This window comes from Pinus tabuliformis, chromosome X (genome assembly GCF_031772625.1).
Source record: "Pinus tabuliformis cultivar Carrire ecotype Pingquan chromosome X, CPIR1, whole genome shotgun sequence".
NCBI classification, from domain to species: Eukaryota; Viridiplantae; Streptophyta; class Pinopsida; order Pinales; family Pinaceae; genus Pinus; species Pinus tabuliformis.
This window is the reverse complement of record NC_142308.1, coordinates 47,125,858-47,145,874: the sequence shown is the minus strand read 5'-3', so window position 1 is coordinate 47,145,874 and position 20,017 is coordinate 47,125,858. Positions and strand designations below refer to the sequence as shown.

Here is a 20,017-nt window from a genome sequence, read left to right as displayed (position 1 = left end):
TGAATGTTAGACTGGACTGGTTGCTGGGGTGTACCAGAAACTAAGGGTTGTCCAGTTTGAGATGACAACTATACATTTGGCTGCAACACCTGTTGAGTTTGCGATGGATCCCACACTAAATTCATTCCGGGGTACGGACCCATAACAGGTTGAGAATATTGAGGACCATAACCGGGTTGAGGGTAGGATTGATAATTTAAAGATACATTTCCCATTCCTTGAACATACGTTTGATCGGAGGGTGATTGGAAACCTTAGTTCGAGTACTGACCTTGGGGTTGATACCCTTGAGGCACATACTGATACTGGGGTTGACCTTGAGGTATAAATTGATATTGGGGTTGACCTTGGGGTACATATTGATTCTGGGGTTGACCTTGAGGAACGTACTGTCCCGTAGGTATGTACTGTCCTTGAGGTTGCCCCCCAGATACAAATTGGGTACCTTGAGGTTGTCCCCCAGGCGATAATTGAGGCTGCCCCCCGGGTGGTAACTGGCCACTTTGAGGTTGAGAATTGGGAATAGAACCTGACATCATGAGAATATCTTCTACGCTCAATGGCTTAGTACCATTTCTTTCAGTTAATAACCCTTGCTCAATGGGTTGAGGAGATGCTCCCGAAAAAGTACCAGAAAGTGACTCATACCCAGAGGGAACAGAAGGACCGCCGTACAAAAAGGATTCGGGCGATTGAGTAAACATGGACGACTGTCTTGACATATTTAATGGAGGATAATAACCTCTAAGTGTTGGGTGATAAGGAAGACGAGGTGGTGAAAAACTTAACCTTGGGTTTTCTAAGAAATTAGTCAAAGAAAGATACGAAGTACTGCTCCTAGGTGGACTGTAAAAAATTGATTCACGCTCCCTTATCTCAATAACAGGTTGATTTTCAAGGATAGGGATGCCTACTTCTTCTTCCGGAGTAGCAAGTTCTTCAATAGCTATAAGTCCATAAGGAAGATCTTGGGTGATTACTCTTTCTACCCTAGGTGAACCAGGACCACTAGAAGTTGGAGAAGCAAACCCCGATGTTGGAGTAGCAGCAAATTCACTTTCAGGCTCGGATATTTCAGGTTCCTCACCTATATCACTAGTAGATGAAAAGCTACCAGTAACTTCGGAAACAGACACTGACTGCGGATTATAATCTGCTACTAACGCTTGAAAATCAGGATGTACTACCAAAGAAGACTCTCCTTCTTCAGGTGACCCAACTCTACTGTCTCTAGGAGTTATGAGGACTTTCAAGCCTTCAAGCTGGCTCGGTGAAAACTCAGGAGGTTGGCCCCGAAGTCTACGGGACTTCCTCGGTAATTCAGCCACGGTTAAAAACTTTTAACTACTTCACACGCAAAAAAAGTAAAATCTCAATGAAAACCACCTAAAGCCTCTAAAAAGCCAAATAAATTCGAATCACACGCCTAAAGAATCTACGAGATCAAACACACACAAACAGTAACTTTCCGTACTGAAAACACTAGTTCGTGATGAAATCCAATGTCGCAGAGTTCAATACAGAAATGGCGATTGGAACAGTTACCCCGGCAACCTGCTTAATGAATAGACTGGCACAAGTTCCTCCATTTAACCATCTCGAGTGAAGAGAACCCCCCAGAAATCCAAGTGAGTCTAGCCGACGTTTGCTCCAGGTACAGTGGGATCTTCCCACCACTGTCACCTCAGAAACAATCCTAAAGAATATGGCCACTAAGGTTACCAACTGAAACAAATATACCTGGGGGAACAGTCTACGATCTGATACGCACGCAAGGGTAGAGTAGCAAGCTCAATCCCCTTGAAGGCTCCTTGACATAATCCAAGGTTTACCAACAAGTGACCTCAGGCTCCTCGACAATGGTTAATCCGAGGTTTACCTTTTTTAATACGTGAATATCTGGCGTCATTCCCAATGAGGAAGGATTGATTCCCACACTGGTTCGGACACTATCTCGTGCTTCTCCTTTAATAGGAGCTTTCCTAGAGCATAAATGCAACAATTGGATTTCTTCCCTACCACAAGATACAGCTACTTGTTTGTTTTTACTGTCTTAGAGAGTTAATTACTCTCCTACTCCAAGACACTAGCCTAAGCTAAGTTGGTGTATCAGAGCCCTAGAAATAAAAATGTTGCTAGATGAATTTTACTTTAAGCGTTATTTTTTATTGGTTTTTATTTAAGTCAAAAGGTGTGGAGATGAAACTCATGGTATGAAGACTCGACTCAAAATCACTAAAAATGCACCTAAGATGATTTAAACAACCTTTTCTCTTCGATGAACTTTTAACTAAGAAAGAGTTTGAGAATGTAAATACTTTGTAAACACAAATCTTTCTTAATGCACAAATTAAAAGAAGAGCTTTTGTCCTTTCCAATGCACTCAAAACGAGACAACTAGTTATTTCACAAAAATTTCCCTTTTTTGTTTCAAAGCACTCAATCACTACAAAAACAAACTTTTTTCCAAAAGAGATTTTTTTTATTTTTTATAAAACACTCAAAACTATGGAAACGACTAACTTTGAGATCTATAAATTATAAAAACCTATTTGAAGTCAAAGCTTACAAGATGTATTTTTTAAGGATGTTTTACTTAGCTAGATGTAAGCTAAGGACCAATTTATGCAGAATCACAAATCAGTCAAGAACAAACAATTTTGTTTTCTTTTTAAAAATGAAAATCCAAACTTTTAAACACAAGCTTTTCGAAGTTTTGTAAAGAGAAAACACAAAGTGGATTCCTCAACAAGAGGAGATTTCATAAATGGTCAGACTCATAAGAAGGCTGGTAGACACCAAGGTGATCTGAGCTCCCTACAGCTTCTAAGCTCAGAGCCACTACAAGACCAAAATGAAAAACAAACCCAACAAGCAAAACTCCTAGGAATTTCACCTAAAACCCTAACACTAATGAAATCAACCTAAGGAAAGCTTCTGACAGGTTATATGCAGGTCTGGGCAGTAGATAATAACTTCTAAACAAAAACTAAGCTAACTAACAGAGAAAATCTTAGGTTTTTCAAAATTTTGACAAGGTCCGCAGGCCCACAGTTAACACAGGTACGGTACCGCTCTGTGCTAAAAGCAAAGGTGCGGATAGGTACGCACTATGTCAAAAGGCTAGGGTGCGCTCCTCTCCCAAAGCTATGAAAAACGAAAAATAACCCTGGATCTACAAACTCTAACCAATTTTACACACAACAAGCCAAAAACAGAAACAAAAACACAGTTTCTCAAGTCAAAGTAAAAACAAGGAAAAAATCAAGTCCCCAGTGGAGTCGCCATTTTGTCACACGGAATAAGTCGATCTTGCGGACAAGATAGACCTTCCTAGAATCTAAAGAAGACCTAATGACAAGCAAACCAACCAGATACTATCTTTCTCTAAATATGCTTTTATAAACAAAGGCAAACAAGTGTTTTAGGGCCTACCTTAGGTCCAACGCAAGTTTGTGGATGCCCTCGCTCCTTCAATCCAAATGAGCTCCTTTGTCGCAAATTTGCAAACACAAACAAGCAAACAAATTAAATAGCACATGAAAAGGCAATATCATAAAACATATTTAACATGAAAGTCAAGGAGTTCATGAAACAAATAACATGAGATACTTGTTGAGAAAAATGAGTTTGATTGTATTAATTCAAAAGAAGAACTTTACAACCTATGCCTTGACGCTGTACAAGCTCCTCCCAGGGTCCAACAAGAAGTCTCCTCTACTTTGACAAGTTTCACTCTCTTCCCAATGAAGCCAAAAAGGTATGTGATCTCTCCTCTCAAGCTCAACTAGGAAGTATTAATTTCACCAGCATTTACCCTCAAAAATGTTCAGCTTCTAACCTCCCTAGCAACTAGCCCAATGCCTGAATTTATAGTGCAATGGAGGGAAGTTACTAGGTCCTCCTTCAAAGGGATAAAGCCCTCCTTCAAAGGGATAGCTCCTCTCATCAAGGGATTAGCTCCTTCTCTTTTGGGATGCATGAACCACCTAAGAGCGGCAAATCCATGTCAAAATTCCTTCTGGAATCATCTAGAATTAACCCAAAGTGAGTTTTTGACAATAAACTTGCGCCTTTTTTACTTTCACATGGGTCCGCACCCACCCCTTTAGAGACAGAGCAGGTAGGTCCGCAGTTTTTGTAAACAGAAGGTGCGGGACCGCAGGTAACAGTGAGAGAAAGTGCAGAACCAGAGTTTCATTGATTTTTAATGTCTTTCTCTTATTTTCAAAGCTTGACATGAAGAGTTGAGGTCTGAGACTTGCTTAGGAGGACAGTACAAGTGATGATAGACCCATACCGACTGCAAATAATCATGGTGATGATATTTTGGTGTAACAAATTTGTCTACATAATCTATATGCTTCATCAACCTGTCATTAATCACTAAAGGACTGGGTAATCCTTTATTCTGCAAAATATCAAACTTCTCCATAAAAGCATTAATCTCTGCCCTCATGTCATGACATCTTCCTTCTAAATTTTGCATTAAATTTTTCTTGATTAATACCCTTTTGATTTCAAAAATGGTACCTATCCTGTCATTAATGCCTAACTCTTCCAGCTGTTCTTTATTTCTAGTATTCAAAAAATGTATAAGCCTGTTGGCTTCCTCGGGCATTTTTCCTAATTCTGCTCATGTTCTTTGGATTTCTTCTTCGGCTGCCTTCACAAGATCAATCTGCTCAAAAATCACTTGGATAGAAGGCCAAACATCATTTATGATTGAGTGATGTTGGCCCAAATAATTTTCTTGATTTCTGTTAGAGGCTTGTCAAATGTAAGATCCTTCTCCAACGATTTTATTTTGTTTTCTAAAATTTTAATTTCTCTTGTTTTTTCTGCAACATTTACCTTTGAGAGATCATATCTTCGTTCCATTTTCACATATTGCTCCTTTAGCTTATTTAGTTCTGAAACTTCTAGTTTCAGGTCTTCCATTGCCTTTATCAACTCTTCTGTGCTCAAATTAGCACTGCTGCTCTGTGTTGTTCCTACTGTTGTTGTACCTGTGACTGCCTCTGCTGTGACAGCTGGAATATTTGGTGCCAATGTTGCTCCAAGAGTTCATGGGACTGTTGTTGATACTACTGGGATTACATTGGGAGGTTGGGAGGTTGACTCTCCCTGCTTGTCCTTCAATGCCTTTTCAAGTGCTTGTTCAGTATCATTCAATCTTTCATTAAGCTTTAAGAACAAATCCATCATTTCTTCTTCAGATTTTTGATTTATAACCTCATCAGTTTGTGTGTGCCTTGAAGGTGGCAGTTTTAGTTGCTTCCTCAGGGAAAAAATATCTTCATCTTTCTTTTTGATTAGTGCTTCTACACCTTTCACATCTTTGGGAGCATGTCCCAATCCAATAATTATTTCTTCCAAAGACTTTATTTTGTTATCTTTGGCTTGAGAGGAGGCCTTTTCTAACTGTAGTTGAGCAGTAGTATTTTCCAAAGAATTTTGTAACCTGTGGGCCATCATTGCCTTTCCAGTCAAGGTTGAGTAAATCATTTCTCCCATTTGCTTATGCAACTCAATTTGATCCAAAGGATGAATATCCTTTTCCATGGCAATGTAAGAGACATAATCATATTTAACAGCAAGGGGCTATCCAGGAGTAAAAATAGACAATAATACCAAGGTTATTTCATCAACATACTCTCCAGAGTTGAATCCCATGATTGAGCCTATCATATAAATAAAAATTCTTCATGTATCTATAAAGAGAACCTGTAGATAAGGAGGTGGGACTTTAGGCTGATGTTCAGGGTCCATGAACATCTGACAGATGTGAGTAAGTTCTGCTTGAGACAATTGGGGAGCTCTTTCGAGTAAGTATCCCATAGAAAGGGGAGTGAGAGCATGAATGGAATGGAATTGTGGCATTTCATTGATGGACTGAGCAGTTATGGGAAAAAGGACTTCTTGACTTGGGGACAGGACTGTTCTTTTAGTAGGGTCATAATTAGCACAGCAGTGATGAATGATATTTGGGAAAACATGGACTGAGGGGAGGAAGTACACAGGAAGGTAGGATTCCCACAGTCCTAAGATGTCAGAGCCATTAAGATTGTTGTCTCTAGCTTGGCAAAAGATCTTAAGGTGGTTTTCATTACCTGATAAGTCTTTTATCTGAAAATCTTTGTCGTCCAGGGGAAAATAATCTAAATCTTTGTGAGGGGCGTTCATAGGTACAACATTCAAAGCTATAGGAGTTTCCATCACTGGTTCTTGTGGATTTAGGAATGTGAAAACAGTAGGTTTGGGAACCTATATAGTGAACAATGACTTGAATGTACAGTGAAATTGGTCCTTTTTATGGAATATTCAGAGTAAAACCAAAACTTGCAGGGTTTCAGTGAAAATGGGTAAATACCTGTATTGGGGAAGTGAAGAATGCAATGGTGGGATGGATGATAGGTTTTGGACAACGTCACTGCAAATTTTCTGACTAGGTGGTGATTGAAAAGCTTTGGCAGTTGACGGGGACATCGCTTTGCATGGGAAAACAGTCGCAGCATATAACAGTGAAAAATGACATTACATTGGTTTTATTCGCAAAATATAGGTTGGCGAGGGTTTTTGGATTATCGGGCGGATGATGTAAGTGGCGAAAAGACATTTTGTCATTTTATGGAGGGGCGGTAAGCGGTATGTGCTCGCACCGCTTTTGGAGTTAAGTGGTTTTGGGCGGAGGGTGAGCGATCACATCGAACGCATGGCACGTGGCGGAGGTATGGGCAAAAAACTGCCTGGTGATCACACGTTCAAGCGCAGACACCAGGGGGGAAGCGATATCAGTGACGACCATTAGATGATGGGGGAGCGATCATGCGGTGGACGGGAAGTGAGGTACGGCGGGATTTTACATGTGGCGTTCCCGATATATTTAACACTATTTTTAATCATATCGGGGTCAATGCGATTGGTCGGGGGGTGGTTCTTAATTAACCTTGAGGGTTAATTAATTCCAATTAATCCTTTTGAAGCGTATTTATGGTTATATTTAACGGGGGCGGGATTATATAAGATTTTGGGGTCTTTTTATGTATATTTACATATTACGGGAAAGGGTAAAATAAGGCGGGATTTATATAATATGTGTTAAAAGTTAATATGACATAAAAATGAGAATGAGCGCTAAGTAAATGTTAGAGATTTACATTTAAACTTAGGTTAAAGTGGAAAAGGGGTTTTTTAGGTGATATTATGTATTTTCCTAAATAAAGTAGGAATTTACTTAGGAAATGAGCCCCTGAAGTCAAATGAATGGTTTATGGATAATTGTAAGTACTTAGGCTTTTTTAAATCATTGGGCCGAGGGTCCGGTCCCTCCAAAAGTCAGAGAAATGCTCTGAGCCCCTTTAATTTTCAAAGACCTTAATACTTCAGGGGGAATTAGTGAAATATTTAGGGAAAAATGTGAAGGGAAGTTAATTATTTGACCTTGTTTTGCTTGAACTACATCAAGTGAAATGTCTGCCTTGCACTTGTGATAAAAGTGAAAATTAACACATTTAGAGACATTATCCATCACAAGTAATTCTGCAACACCATCTACCTACCCTACCTACTTTAGCCTGACATTTTTTCTTCTTTATTAGGGTGCACTTGGACTGGAAAACCCTTATCACACTTTTTCTTTTACATATAGAAATCTATCTAAGTCTAACCTTATTACATCCAAGGGCTCAGATTAAACTGTTGAGCTCCTTTTATTCACTCTACCTATCTACTTATCTACCAAGATTAAACAGTTTGGTCAGATTTTATTCTCTACTTCTAAAATATGAAATTCAAATATGAACTAACCAAGCTTAAACTATTTGATTGTTCACCAATTGTGTCATAAGTTACAAATTGCACACAATTTGATTATTACATAAGAGTAAGAAGTAGTGGCAATTAAACTTGCACACTTTCCCTGGTCTTTCTTTTGGTGGGGTTCATTTTTCTTCACTTTTTTGACCATTTTATTTCTTTTCACCCTTTGATTTTTCTTTTAGGGTATACCCTCTTTACATTTTTTAAAATTTTTTGATTTTTTTGACTGTATGGAAAACCTTTGCAACAAGGAAAGGTATGAACATATTCATAGCTCATCAAGTCAATCATGAAATATGACACCTATTGGTATAGGATCATAACACCTTCTTTCAGGAGATATCTTTTAATGGATCCTGTCAGATAGTGTGACCATGGTGTTCTTCACATGCTTGATCTCTTTCTCCATTTGATTCTGCTTAGGTTGACTAGTCAACCACCTTATACTCCTTATGGGAGAACTTCTTTATGTTGACCTTTATTACGTTGTAGTACATGCCGTCCAGCATGTCATTGGTGAAAGAGATTCTTTCATACTCAATCATGCTATAGAACTATTCCCATGACTCAATAATATATATGATGACATGACTTAAAATTTGATGCAGACATACCTCATCTTGATTTTTCTTTGATCATTTTGGCTTCATTTGATGGTTCTCCTTGATTGGTGTAGGCTTTCTTGCTCCATCTTTTCTTTCCTACATATCATCATTTCTTGAATCCCATGATTGGGACTCCCAATGAGATATCTACTCTTATTTGTGAACCTTATTTTGAATATTCTATCAAAGGATCTTGAAGACCCTTATCCTGCAAATGTTTCTTCTTCTTGATGATGGAGGCCTTCTAAGATTTTAATCATGATCAATTATTCTTTCATTGTGGATGAGGTCCTATAATAGGTATGCTCCTTCTACATGAATATATTGAGCTATATCTACACCATGCTCCTATATTCTAGAAGATATATTTAACCATGCATTCTATTCTATTTCTATATGCTCATATACTACTCAAAACTTTGAAAGAATACTTTAAGTAAAGAGGTTGACTTATTCATAGTAGAGATCTGGTGGATCTTCCTTCTTCTTCTTCTTGTCTTCTTCTTTCACTTCTTGAGTTACATGAGCTTCTTCCCTTTTTTTTTGTTGTCCTTTTTAAGTTTAGGACAATCCTTTTGTAGTGTCCATATTCTTGGCATCCAAAACATTGGATTTTGGACATATATTTATTTCTTGTTCTTAGTGGAACAAATTTTTGTGTAGGTCTAAGTGATGTGACCTTCTTTACCATGATTTTAGAGAATATATCTTCTAGTATTTCATATATCTCTCTTTCTGTCCCCTCTTTTGGCATGTGAGGACTTTTGAGTGGCTTCATATGATTCCTATGAGTCTCTTGATACATTCAAGCACTACTTGATCTTCAAAGACCTTTCCATAGACATTAATGACTTCTCTTTTCTATGAGGATTATGATAATCCTCCTTATTCTATGCAAGGACATTTTTCATGAGAACTATGACTATCCTCCAATATTTCTATTTGTAAAACAAAGTCATTAAACCAAAAACATGAAAGATACTTGATTGGTATGTGAAGAGGAGATCTTCACCTTGATGCTTCTTTTGCTTGCGCTGCCCATCATGAACCACTAGTATCCTTTTACCAAAACTTCTTTGGGGACCTTCTAGCATCATGACATTTGTGATCTTGACATCACCAAGAATGTTTCGAGATCATCTTGACTCCAAATTCATCTTTTAAGGTACTTTTGACTTCTACATTTGATCATATTGTTGACATGCTAGTGATATTGTTATTCCACAAGTGGACTTTATCACTCTCTATATTCCTTGAAGTGTATGAGCAAGCGCCTACATCGAGCATTATCCAACCTACAATAGAGAGACTTGTATTCTTATCTGAGCACTATGCCATTGAGATCATAGACAAAATTTAGGACTATGATAAGTGCATTGGAATGGAATTTTCCCGAGACAGTGATGCATTGTATGGAGAGCCCAAACTAGTTAATAGATAACTAAACTGTGTGCAATATTGTATAGAGAGGCTATCTTATTACTGGAACTTCCTTGTTGCGGTAGATTGAGACACTGGCATAACCTGGATTGTGAGAGGCACTCCTTGGGTCAGTTCTACCATATATATATCCCTAAGTCTGTAATTTATACTAAGACTGTCTTTTATTTCATAGACAAGGTTCAGTGATCAAGAAGTGAGGATCCCTGGAATGGTATTCATACATTCCATCAAATTGAACATGAGTTGAGTGTATGACTATAATCACTGAAGTTGATGCTCCATGAACTATTGTAAACTTTCTTGTTCTAGACTTGCTCCTTCAAACCTTCCACCTTGCTTTGATGTTTCTTGAATACAAGTCTTTGTATGTCTCTTTTCTGCCCTTCCTTATACTGCAGCCATAGCTCTGATACCATGTTGAAGAATCTAGGGCACATTTAGTTAATTAGGTTCTTCTTGAATTGATAAATATTTGCAAGGCATTTTAATTTTCTTATTCTCTTTAACATTATTAGAATGTGTGTTCCTTATTTCATCAAATAGCTACCAAAACCAAAGAGACAAGAACACAAGATGTTGGCATTCTGCCAGGGCCAAAACCTCTCCCTCTTGGAGAGGAAAACTTGCACATAATTCTTCTTATAGAAATTCCAATTGACGAACACCAAGACCATGACCCTTGACTTACTATGCCACTCCAAGACCAAGACACCAATCCTCTTCTTTGTCACTGTTGAGATAATCATCATTGCAACACCACTAAGGTCATCATCAAGATCTTCACTGCTGCTATAACATCTTTCAAGTTCATCAAGGTCTTAACTATATGAAGATCTTCTTAAGGTCTATACCTAGGCTCCTCGATGTCATGATTGTTTCTCCTTCGCGTCATTCTTACTTGCGATATTCATCATGTCAACAAGGTTTCTATACTGTGCACTAAGGTCATGATCTTGTCCTCATTATGACAGAGACCATGAATGTTATATTACTGAAATTATGATTGTGTTGAGTATGTGAATGCATCACTGAGAGATCACCGAGCTTATACAAATATGTAAATAATGTAACTTTATTAGAGAGCATTCTGAGTGTATCACTGAGATCCTTATTATCATAACTATGCCTAGAACATGATTGTGATTCTCCTCCTGCACTGAGAGCTCCATAGTTGAGAATACTACCATCGAGAAGATCACACTGTAATTATGTACTATAGTTGTACCCGAAGTTGTAGAGACTAGTATTCCTACACCTAATCTGAGACCATGTACCACTGCGCTTAACCTAGACTTCAGAGGTGTATGTGAAGATATTTTTTCTCCTTATCTGAAGTTGTAGGATGTCTGAAATCTTAGAGATTTCTGAGTTTTTGTTCCACTGTACTGTGAAGTTCAACGGGGTATATATAGTAGTTAGACTCCATAAATAATTCAACATGACCATTGAAATTGTGTCACCTTTTATGAGCCGACTTGATAGTTATATGACTATTTCTTCATCATTTGTTGGTACTCTTCTTCTTTTAGAGGATGGTACTTGCCTTGGAGGACTATTTGACAATAGGTTGACCCATATACGTTACCTGAAGACTCAAGAAGATCTTCTTACATATGACATTGACTCTTTGACTTTTTCCATACTTATCAAATGAGAAAGAAACTCATTCATTTAATTTACAAAAATAATTTTTTTTTTCTTGACAAGTACAAAGATCAAAATTGCGTTTACAAATACCAAAACTAGTTACACTTTTCTTCAACATGGACTTCGCAGATGTGTATAGATTACAAGGCATTGAAAAAATCATGCTCAAGAATAGAAACACCATGTCCAGGATAGATGATTTGTTGGATCAAATGAAGCAAGAAAAATACTTCACCAAGCTAGACTTAAATTCTGAATATCACCGGGTTCAAGTCAAAGAAGAAGAAACCTGGAAGACCGCCTTCAAAACCAGCCAAGGTGTGTATGAGTGGTTAGTCATGCCATTTGGTCTATGTAATGCACCAACTACATTTATGAGATTAACGAATGACGTACTGCGATATTTTATAGATTATTGTCTATTTAAATGATATACTGGTATATAGTGCGACCTGGGAGCAGCATTTTCACATTTGACGCAGGTGCTGGAAACATTGAAGAAGCACTAGCTACTAGCAAATCTCAAGAAGTGAGAGTTTGCGTAGCAGTCTTTGGTGTATCTGGGGTATGTAATCAGTGGATGAGAGTTGAAGATAGATCCTTCCAAGATGGAGGCCATCATGAAACAGTTGATGCCTACTAATGTTTTTTAGGCCAAGAGTTTCAATGGGGCAGCATAGTACCTGCGGAAATTCATAGCCTCATTTTCAATGATAATAGCACTGCTCCACACCATAACAACAAGTGGTGAGAGTTTTCAGTGCGGAAAAGGTCAGCAATGTGAAAATTCCTGAATCTAAAACATCAGAAACCCCTACTGGAATCTCTGATTTACTATCTCCTACTTGTTCTTTACATTAACAAATTATTTAAATACATAAATATCAAATTAAACATATATGCATCCTTCATAGATATACAAATCATGCACTGAAGTAAACAAAAATAATAAAAAAGGGACACCATTATTTTTGGACAATCATCCCCGAAAAAACCCAATGCGGGAAAATTGGTGCAGCATATATGAGATTTTTATTATTAAGCATATTTCTGAATACAACTAGGGTGCCAGAAATGGCTCACCCAATAGAGAATGTCCTCAGCAATAGTACCTCTATCCAAATGTAGATATTCTAGCAAATCAGCAACCGGATGATCAGTCCCATAGTGACTCTGGTTGTTCCTTTTTTTGGGCAGTGAAATCTGCTCCAAGAACTACTCTGCAACTACATCACCCGTCAAGAACTTCATCACCCTCTCTTGGCTCCGTGTCAACTAATCTTCTCTCAGTCTACCCCACAGAATCTCCCAGCGCTTCCTCTAAAGCCCTCTACGACTCCTGTGTTAGCCTTTGCATCCTCTGTGTCAGCTTCTACAACTTTTGCGTCAGCCTCTATGGCCCTTTGCATCCTCTGCGCTAGCTCCTACAGCCTCTGCGTCATCCCTCCTAGGCCTATGTTGTCTCTCACGGCGCTTCGTTGCCTCTCTACTATGTATTCTTCAGCCTCTTGTTGAACTACCTGTCACTGTAGGTTTTAACCCCGTACAGAAATTACCTGCATGCGAATTCTAAAACACAGAAAATAAACAATGCAAGAGCATAACACATAAAACTCATATACACAGATATTTTCCCGTGGATCCCAAAATCGGTACTACTAGCTTGATTTTTCATTATATTCCTTTCAATGTTACAATACATATTTATACATGTCGAAGCATCCAATACCACGGACCGAAAACCATCGCGTCCAAAACCATGTGCGAAAAATCATGCACAAAACCATAGGTAGGTCCACCCAACCTAATATAGAGTCCAAAAAGAGAAGGGGGGGGACTCCGCCCCCCCTTCTAACCCCCCGGTTAACTACGTGGACTAGTCATTGAAAGAATATAACACAACCTAACATTCTCCCACTTGTTGTTTTCTTTCCACAAGGGGCCACAAGAGAGCTTAGTCATTTATCCAGCCCTACAATGCCCATTGTTTCTCTACACCAAGAGAACATCTCAGAGCTCACAGATTTTGTCAATGCATTTGCAATATTCTTCAAAGTGTCCACCTTTACTAGCAACACCTTTTTGTCTTCTATCATATCCCTCACAAAGTGACATTGAACATCAATGTGCTTTGTCTTTGGATGATATGCAGGGTTCTTTGCCAAAAAAATTGCACGTTGGTTGTCACAGTCTATCCTTATAGCTCCTTGTGCTAACCCCATACTTGAACACAATCTTTACAACCAAATTTCTTCCTTTCTTGCATGAGTGGATGCCATGTATTCTACCTCTGTAGTTGATAGTGCCCCTACAGATTATTTCTTACTCATCCAACTGACTGCACCTCCAAATAGGTTAAACACATACCCACTTGTAGATCTTCTCTGATCCAGATATCCAGACCAGTCTACATCAACAAAGCCATGAATATCCAACACTCTATCCAATCTTGGTCTTCCTTGGTAGCACAAACCATAATCACTAGTGCCACGCAAATACCTAAAAACTTGCTTCACTGTTGTCCAATGCTCCTTCCTTGGTTTTAACATAAACCTACTCAATACTCCCACTGCATGTGCAATGTCTGGTCTAATACAGACCATTTCATACATCAGACTACCGACTGCACTTTCATATGGAACACGGGACATGTCCTCTTCCTCTTCTTGTGTCTTGCGACAATGTTTAGCAGATAACTTCACACCTACAGGAATAGGAACCTTCACCGGTTTACTATCCTGCATATTAAACCTCTGTAATATTGTCTCGACATACTTCCTCTGGTTTAACCAGAGCTTCCTCTTTGTCCAATCTCTTTTAATTTCCATGCCCAAAATATAGTTTGCAGAACCAAGATCTTTCATGTCGACTTTGGAGGACAATTAGGTCTTCAAATCCTGGATAATTTCTTTGTTATTTCCAACCAGCAACATATCATCCACATACAATACCAGATAAATAACACGATCACCAATTAATTTAAAATAAACACAGCGATCTGCTTTGCTTTTGGTGAAGCCAAGTCCCTGTATAAATGTATCAAATTTTTGATACCACATCCTCGGTGATTGTTTTAACCCATACAGAGACTTCTTGAACTTGCATACCAATTCTTTCTTACCCTTCACCACAAAGCCTTTAGGTTGCTTCCTGTAGATTTCCTCTTCCAGATCCCCATGAAGAAATGTTGTATTCACATCCATCTGTTCTACCTCAAAATAAAAAGCAGCAGCAACAAATAAAAGTAATCTAATATAAGTTATCTTGGAAACAAGAGAAAAAATATCACCAAAATCAATTCTTGGCACCTGGGAATAACCTTTTGCTACTAACCAAGCTTTGTATTTCTCCACCTTTCCTTCTGCATTTTTCTTCTTCTTGAACACCCATTTGCTGCCAATGGGTTTCCTTCCAGCCAACAACTCCACCAGATCCCAAGCCTCATTTTTGTGCAAATATGCCATTTCATCAACCATGGCCTCTTTTAGATTTTTCCATCCTCTGAATCTACTGCTTCCTTCGCAGTTATGGGATCATCGTCAGTAATATATAAAGAAAAATTTGAACAGAAAGCAGGTGGACTATACCTTTCTAGCTGCATTCTTTCTCGAACTGATCTTCTCACACTCAAAGTTTGTGGCTCTTCATCTTCTGATTCCTCCTCTGTTGTAGAGTCTGATTCTTCCTCCTTAAGATCAAACACTATCTTCTCAGGTTCCTTTGGTTGGACTTCATATTTAATAACATCTTTTACCTCTCTGAACACCACATCTCAGTTGTACACAACCTTCCTTGTTACTAGGTTCCAAAGCTTATAACCCTTTAAACCATCCTTATACCCAATAAAGATGCACTTTTCAGATTTACTATCCAACTTGGTTCGTTTCTCCTTTGGAACATGTACATATGCATCACATCCAAATACCCTCAGATGTGAAAGAGAGGGTTTCTTACCAGTCCATACCTCTTGTGGAGTCGTATCCTCCAACGCTAATGAAGGTGATCTGTTAACCAAGTAACATGCTATCTCCACGGCCTCTGCACAGAATTCTTGTCCTAACCCGACACCACTGAGCATGCTTCTTGCCCTTTCCATCAACGTCTTGTTCATTCTTTCTGCAACTCCATTTTGCTCGGATGTGTATGGAGTAGTCTTTTGTTGTGCTATAACACACTTCTTACAGAATTCTTCAAATTCCTTATCGCAAAACTCTCCACCGTTATTTGTCCTCAACACCTTTATCTTCTTCTCTGTTTGGTTTTCCACCAGAGCCTTAAATTCTTTAAACATATCAAAGACTTTAGATTTCTTCTTAAGGAAATATATCCATGTATTCCTTGAGAAGTCATCTATAAATGATACATAGTACACAGACTTACCCAGTGATGGAACATTCACAGGTCCAAACACATCACTGTGAACAAGTTCTAATATATGTTTCGCCCTCTTACCACCAGAGGGAAAACTCACCCGATTCTGCTTCCCATATACACAATTTTCACAAAAATCAAAATCCAGAGAGCTATTACTCATACCTTCTACCATACCTTTACCATGAAGTATTCAAAGGCCCTTCTCTCCAATATGTCCAAGCCTTTGATGCCACAATATGGTATTCTCTACAGAGAGCACTAGATTTTCTGCTCCACTTTCAGGAACCACGAAACTATTGCACCCATCAACAACAGTGCTACCTTGAAGCTTGTACAGAGTTCTAATTCAAACTCTCCACATCAATACCAGTGCCCCCAACACCATATTGCAGGTATCCTTCTCGAACACTATTTTTACACCTGCATCATCCAGCTTTCTTATAGAAATCAGATTTCTGGCTAATGCAGGAATATGCAGAACACCCGGAAGTGTTCTAACCCTACCACCTTGCAACTTCAACTTTACTTTTCCGCGACCAATGATTCTAGCCTTCCTGTCATCCCCCAAAAATACATCACCACAATCATATTTTCATACTCGCAAAACAACTCTCTATGGGGAGTGAAGTGAAAGGATGCACCTAAGTCAATCAACCATGCCTCATGATCTACATGTGTACTTGAAGAAGACAAGTACACATCCCCACCTTCATCTGAGGTGGTTTTCACCTCTACAGAAGGAGCACCATCAGATTCCTTTCCTTTATCAAGAGCTTTAGATTTATAGTCCCTTTTGTAGTGCCCTTCCTTTCCGCATTTCCAACACACCACCTTTACAGTTTTTCCTAGAGATTTAGATCTTCCTCTAGATTTAGATCTCCTACTCGATGACTTATTTTTGTTTCTGTCTGGGACCGTCCTCGTACAGAAAAGGCATCACCATTCTGGCTCTCCATATTTTTCCTTCTCATTTCCTCTATCAGCAAGGATGAGACTATTTCATCAAACTGCAAGGCAGTTTCATTGCAACCTATTGCAATAACCAGACTATCCCACGAATCTGGTAGAGAACACAACAAATTGATGCACTTATCTTCATCTAAAATTTTAATATCAACATATGATAACTGACTTAATACAGTATTAAATGTGTTCAGATGCTCTGTCACCAAGTCTCCATCTTTCATCCTCAGGTTATACAGCTTTTTCTACAGGAACAGTTTATTCACAAAAGACTTAGATTGGTACAAAGTCCCTAACTTGTCTCAAAAAGCCTTCGTCGTAGCTTCCCTTGAATCTGACACACACAATTGTATTATTCTCTTTGCCTTCTGATCCAACTTCTTCCATTTTTCATCAGACACTCCCGTTGGTTTAGTAACCGAATCTACTGCGATCCACTGATCTTTATCCACCAATAGATCCTCCATCTTGAGTTTCCACAACTCAAAACTTTGACCATTAAATTTCTCAATTTTTGTCTTTCCACTGCTTGCCATCTTCTTTCACCACCAGAATCGATCTCACAGATCTCCCACTGAACAGGGTCTACCACAAGCCCGAGTGAAACCCCTCAACAACAAAGATGTCCCCTTGAAGCCAAAACAACTCTGATACCAAATGTAGGTTTTAACCCCGTACAAAAATTACCTGCATATGAATTCTAAAACACAGAAAATAAATAATGCGAAAGCATGACACATAGAACACATATACACAGAGATTTTCCCCTGGATCCCAAAACCGAAACTACGATCTTGATTTTTCATTATATTTCTTTCAATGTTACAATACATATTTATACATGCCGAAGCATCTAATACCACGGACCAAAAACCATCGCGTCCAAAACCATGTGCGAAAAATCATGCACAAAACCATAGGTACGTCCACCCAACCTAATATAGAGTCCAAAAACAAAAATTTTCGGGGTGCTGCCATGGACCCCATAGAGTGGGGTTACCTACACCCCTCAAAACCCCTGTGGCTCCCCCCACTACATAATTGGCGCAACTCAGGGGGGGTTCCACCCCCCTTATAACCCCCTGGTTAACTACGTGGGCTAGTCATGGAAACAATATAACACAACCCAACACTCACTGCAACTAATCACTTGCTAGATTTCCTCAGTAAACCTCGCCCCAGAAAATCGAACTAACTGATCTCTATTGGTGTATCTCCAACTAACCCTCGAGCATCCTCTTATACTTTTCCTGTTGACGATTCAATGGCCTAGATTAAGTCCTTAAGTAATGGCTAATATTAGAACTGGCTTGATCCTCATCACTTAGAACTTTCTCACCCATATTATATTAATACACATTAATATTTTTATTTTCCTAAGTTTAGACTTAGGGACCCATTAAAAATATTAATTATGTTGATATCTCTTCATCAGGGTGGAATTTCTCCAAACGATTTATGGGTCTTGGGGATCCCATGTGCCTTAGCCTCTCCACCAAATTTCATGGCTAGATCACATCTGATGCTATCAAAAATAAACACTCCCTCTTAGCGAGGAATGTGCTCAAGCAATGCTTCACCATAGAAGCATCACACTGATCCTCTGCATCGGTCCTATGTGTTGATGCTTGGCCTGCTAGCCCACATCCACTTCACTTCTGCTTCTGTACTGCAGCTCCCTCTCAACATGTTGCATCATGCTTTCCATAGCACTACCACTTCTAATTGTTGCACTACAACTCAGTTACCAAGAAGTAAGTAACTGACTTCCCCCAAATACTGACATCTCAGTCAGTCTGGAAGCCTCGTGATGCTGAAGCCACCTTTGATGCTATCCTATGCTCCCTCTGCTGCTACTGTTTTGTTGCAACTTCTTTTGTGCCTCTCGCACTACTACAACCTCCACTGCGCTACTACAGACTTTTGCACTCAAGCACTACGTTGTCACTCCATCACACCTTGCTCCACCCGACACCTATCATCATGCTATTGTCATTAAGGGCTCCCGTAACCATATGTGATCCAAGAGTTTGGGCACCTCAAGGATCCTACCCCGGCATGTAATTATCCTAACTACAAGTCGATGTCTGCCCACCTCTTCTCTAGAGGCGCATGAGCACTCATGGCACAATAGTCATCATTCTTGACATCCTTCTCCACCTTTGATGGAGTTGTCTTTGAGTCGAAAGCTTATCCCTTGCCTTTCTTCCTAGGGCACTGAGAGGCATTGTCCCAGCTCCCCACAGTTGAATCACTTGACCTTGTCAATGTCTTTCTTCTTCCTCTTCTGTAGTCCCTGTTGTCTTATTGATGCGAGAGCTACATCCTCCTCCTCCTCCTTCTTCATTTGAACTCCCTTACCACTACTCCCTGCCTTAGTCAATCTCCTAAACTCCTCCTATTGAAGAGCTGCCCACATCTCCTCCCAATTGGGCAGAGTTTCTCTGCCCAAAATGACTTGGCAAAACATATCCTACTCCTCGGAGACTGCATTCAGGGCAGTCCTAACCATGAACTCTAGATTCAATGTAGACCCCATAGAATTAAGTTGGTCGTGAATCCCTTGCAACCTGAGGAGAAATGGATCTATCTACTCTCCTTTTTGCATCTGATATGAACTCAGTTGTTTCTCCAATAACATCTTCTATTGCATGGAAGAGCCCTGGTATAAGGTGGTCAAGGTCTCCCACATTTCTCTTGTTGTGTTCTTCTCATCAATATTTGGTATGACATGTTCCTTGACCCCGTATAGAATCATGCATTTTGCCTTCGCTTGGGCCTCCTCATACTTCTCATTTGTAGTCAGGTCAATTGGAACAACTACTACTCCCAAGGCATAGTACTTGATGCGATGTTTATCTAGGATTCCCAAGATCCTGACCTTCGAGATGACAAAATTGGAAGCCCCATCCAATCTGTCCTGATCCTTCAATCCCTTCGCTGCCATCTCTGCTCCTCTTCTAAACTCCCTCTCATCCTTGACTTTCCTCCTGTAAATCCTCCTGCCAACTGTCGAATCACTCCTCTCCAATCCTCCTTTTCTGTTGTAACTCGGATTTGAATTTCTTGGCTAGAAATTCGTCGAGGTAGTGCTTCCCTCTACCTTGGTTCAGCCTCCTTAGACATTGTTTTGCATTGACAGAAACAACGTCCCACCAGCTCCT

At 39.3% G+C, this 20,017-nt stretch overlaps 1 protein-coding gene across 1 annotated transcript in view; it reads right to left on the bottom strand.

Annotated features, from left to right (window-relative positions):
• LOC149138249 (DEAD-box ATP-dependent RNA helicase 10-like) overlaps positions 1–19,800 on the bottom strand; it is a 263,262-nt gene extending 243,462 nt beyond the window's left edge. The window contains exon 1 of the mRNA XM_089450307.1: positions 19,621–19,800. Within this exon, the coding sequence (XP_089306433.1) occupies positions 19,621–19,800 (180 nt within the window). The remainder of the gene's footprint in view (positions 1–19,620) is intronic.
• Between the last annotated feature and the right edge of the window lie 217 nt (positions 19,801–20,017).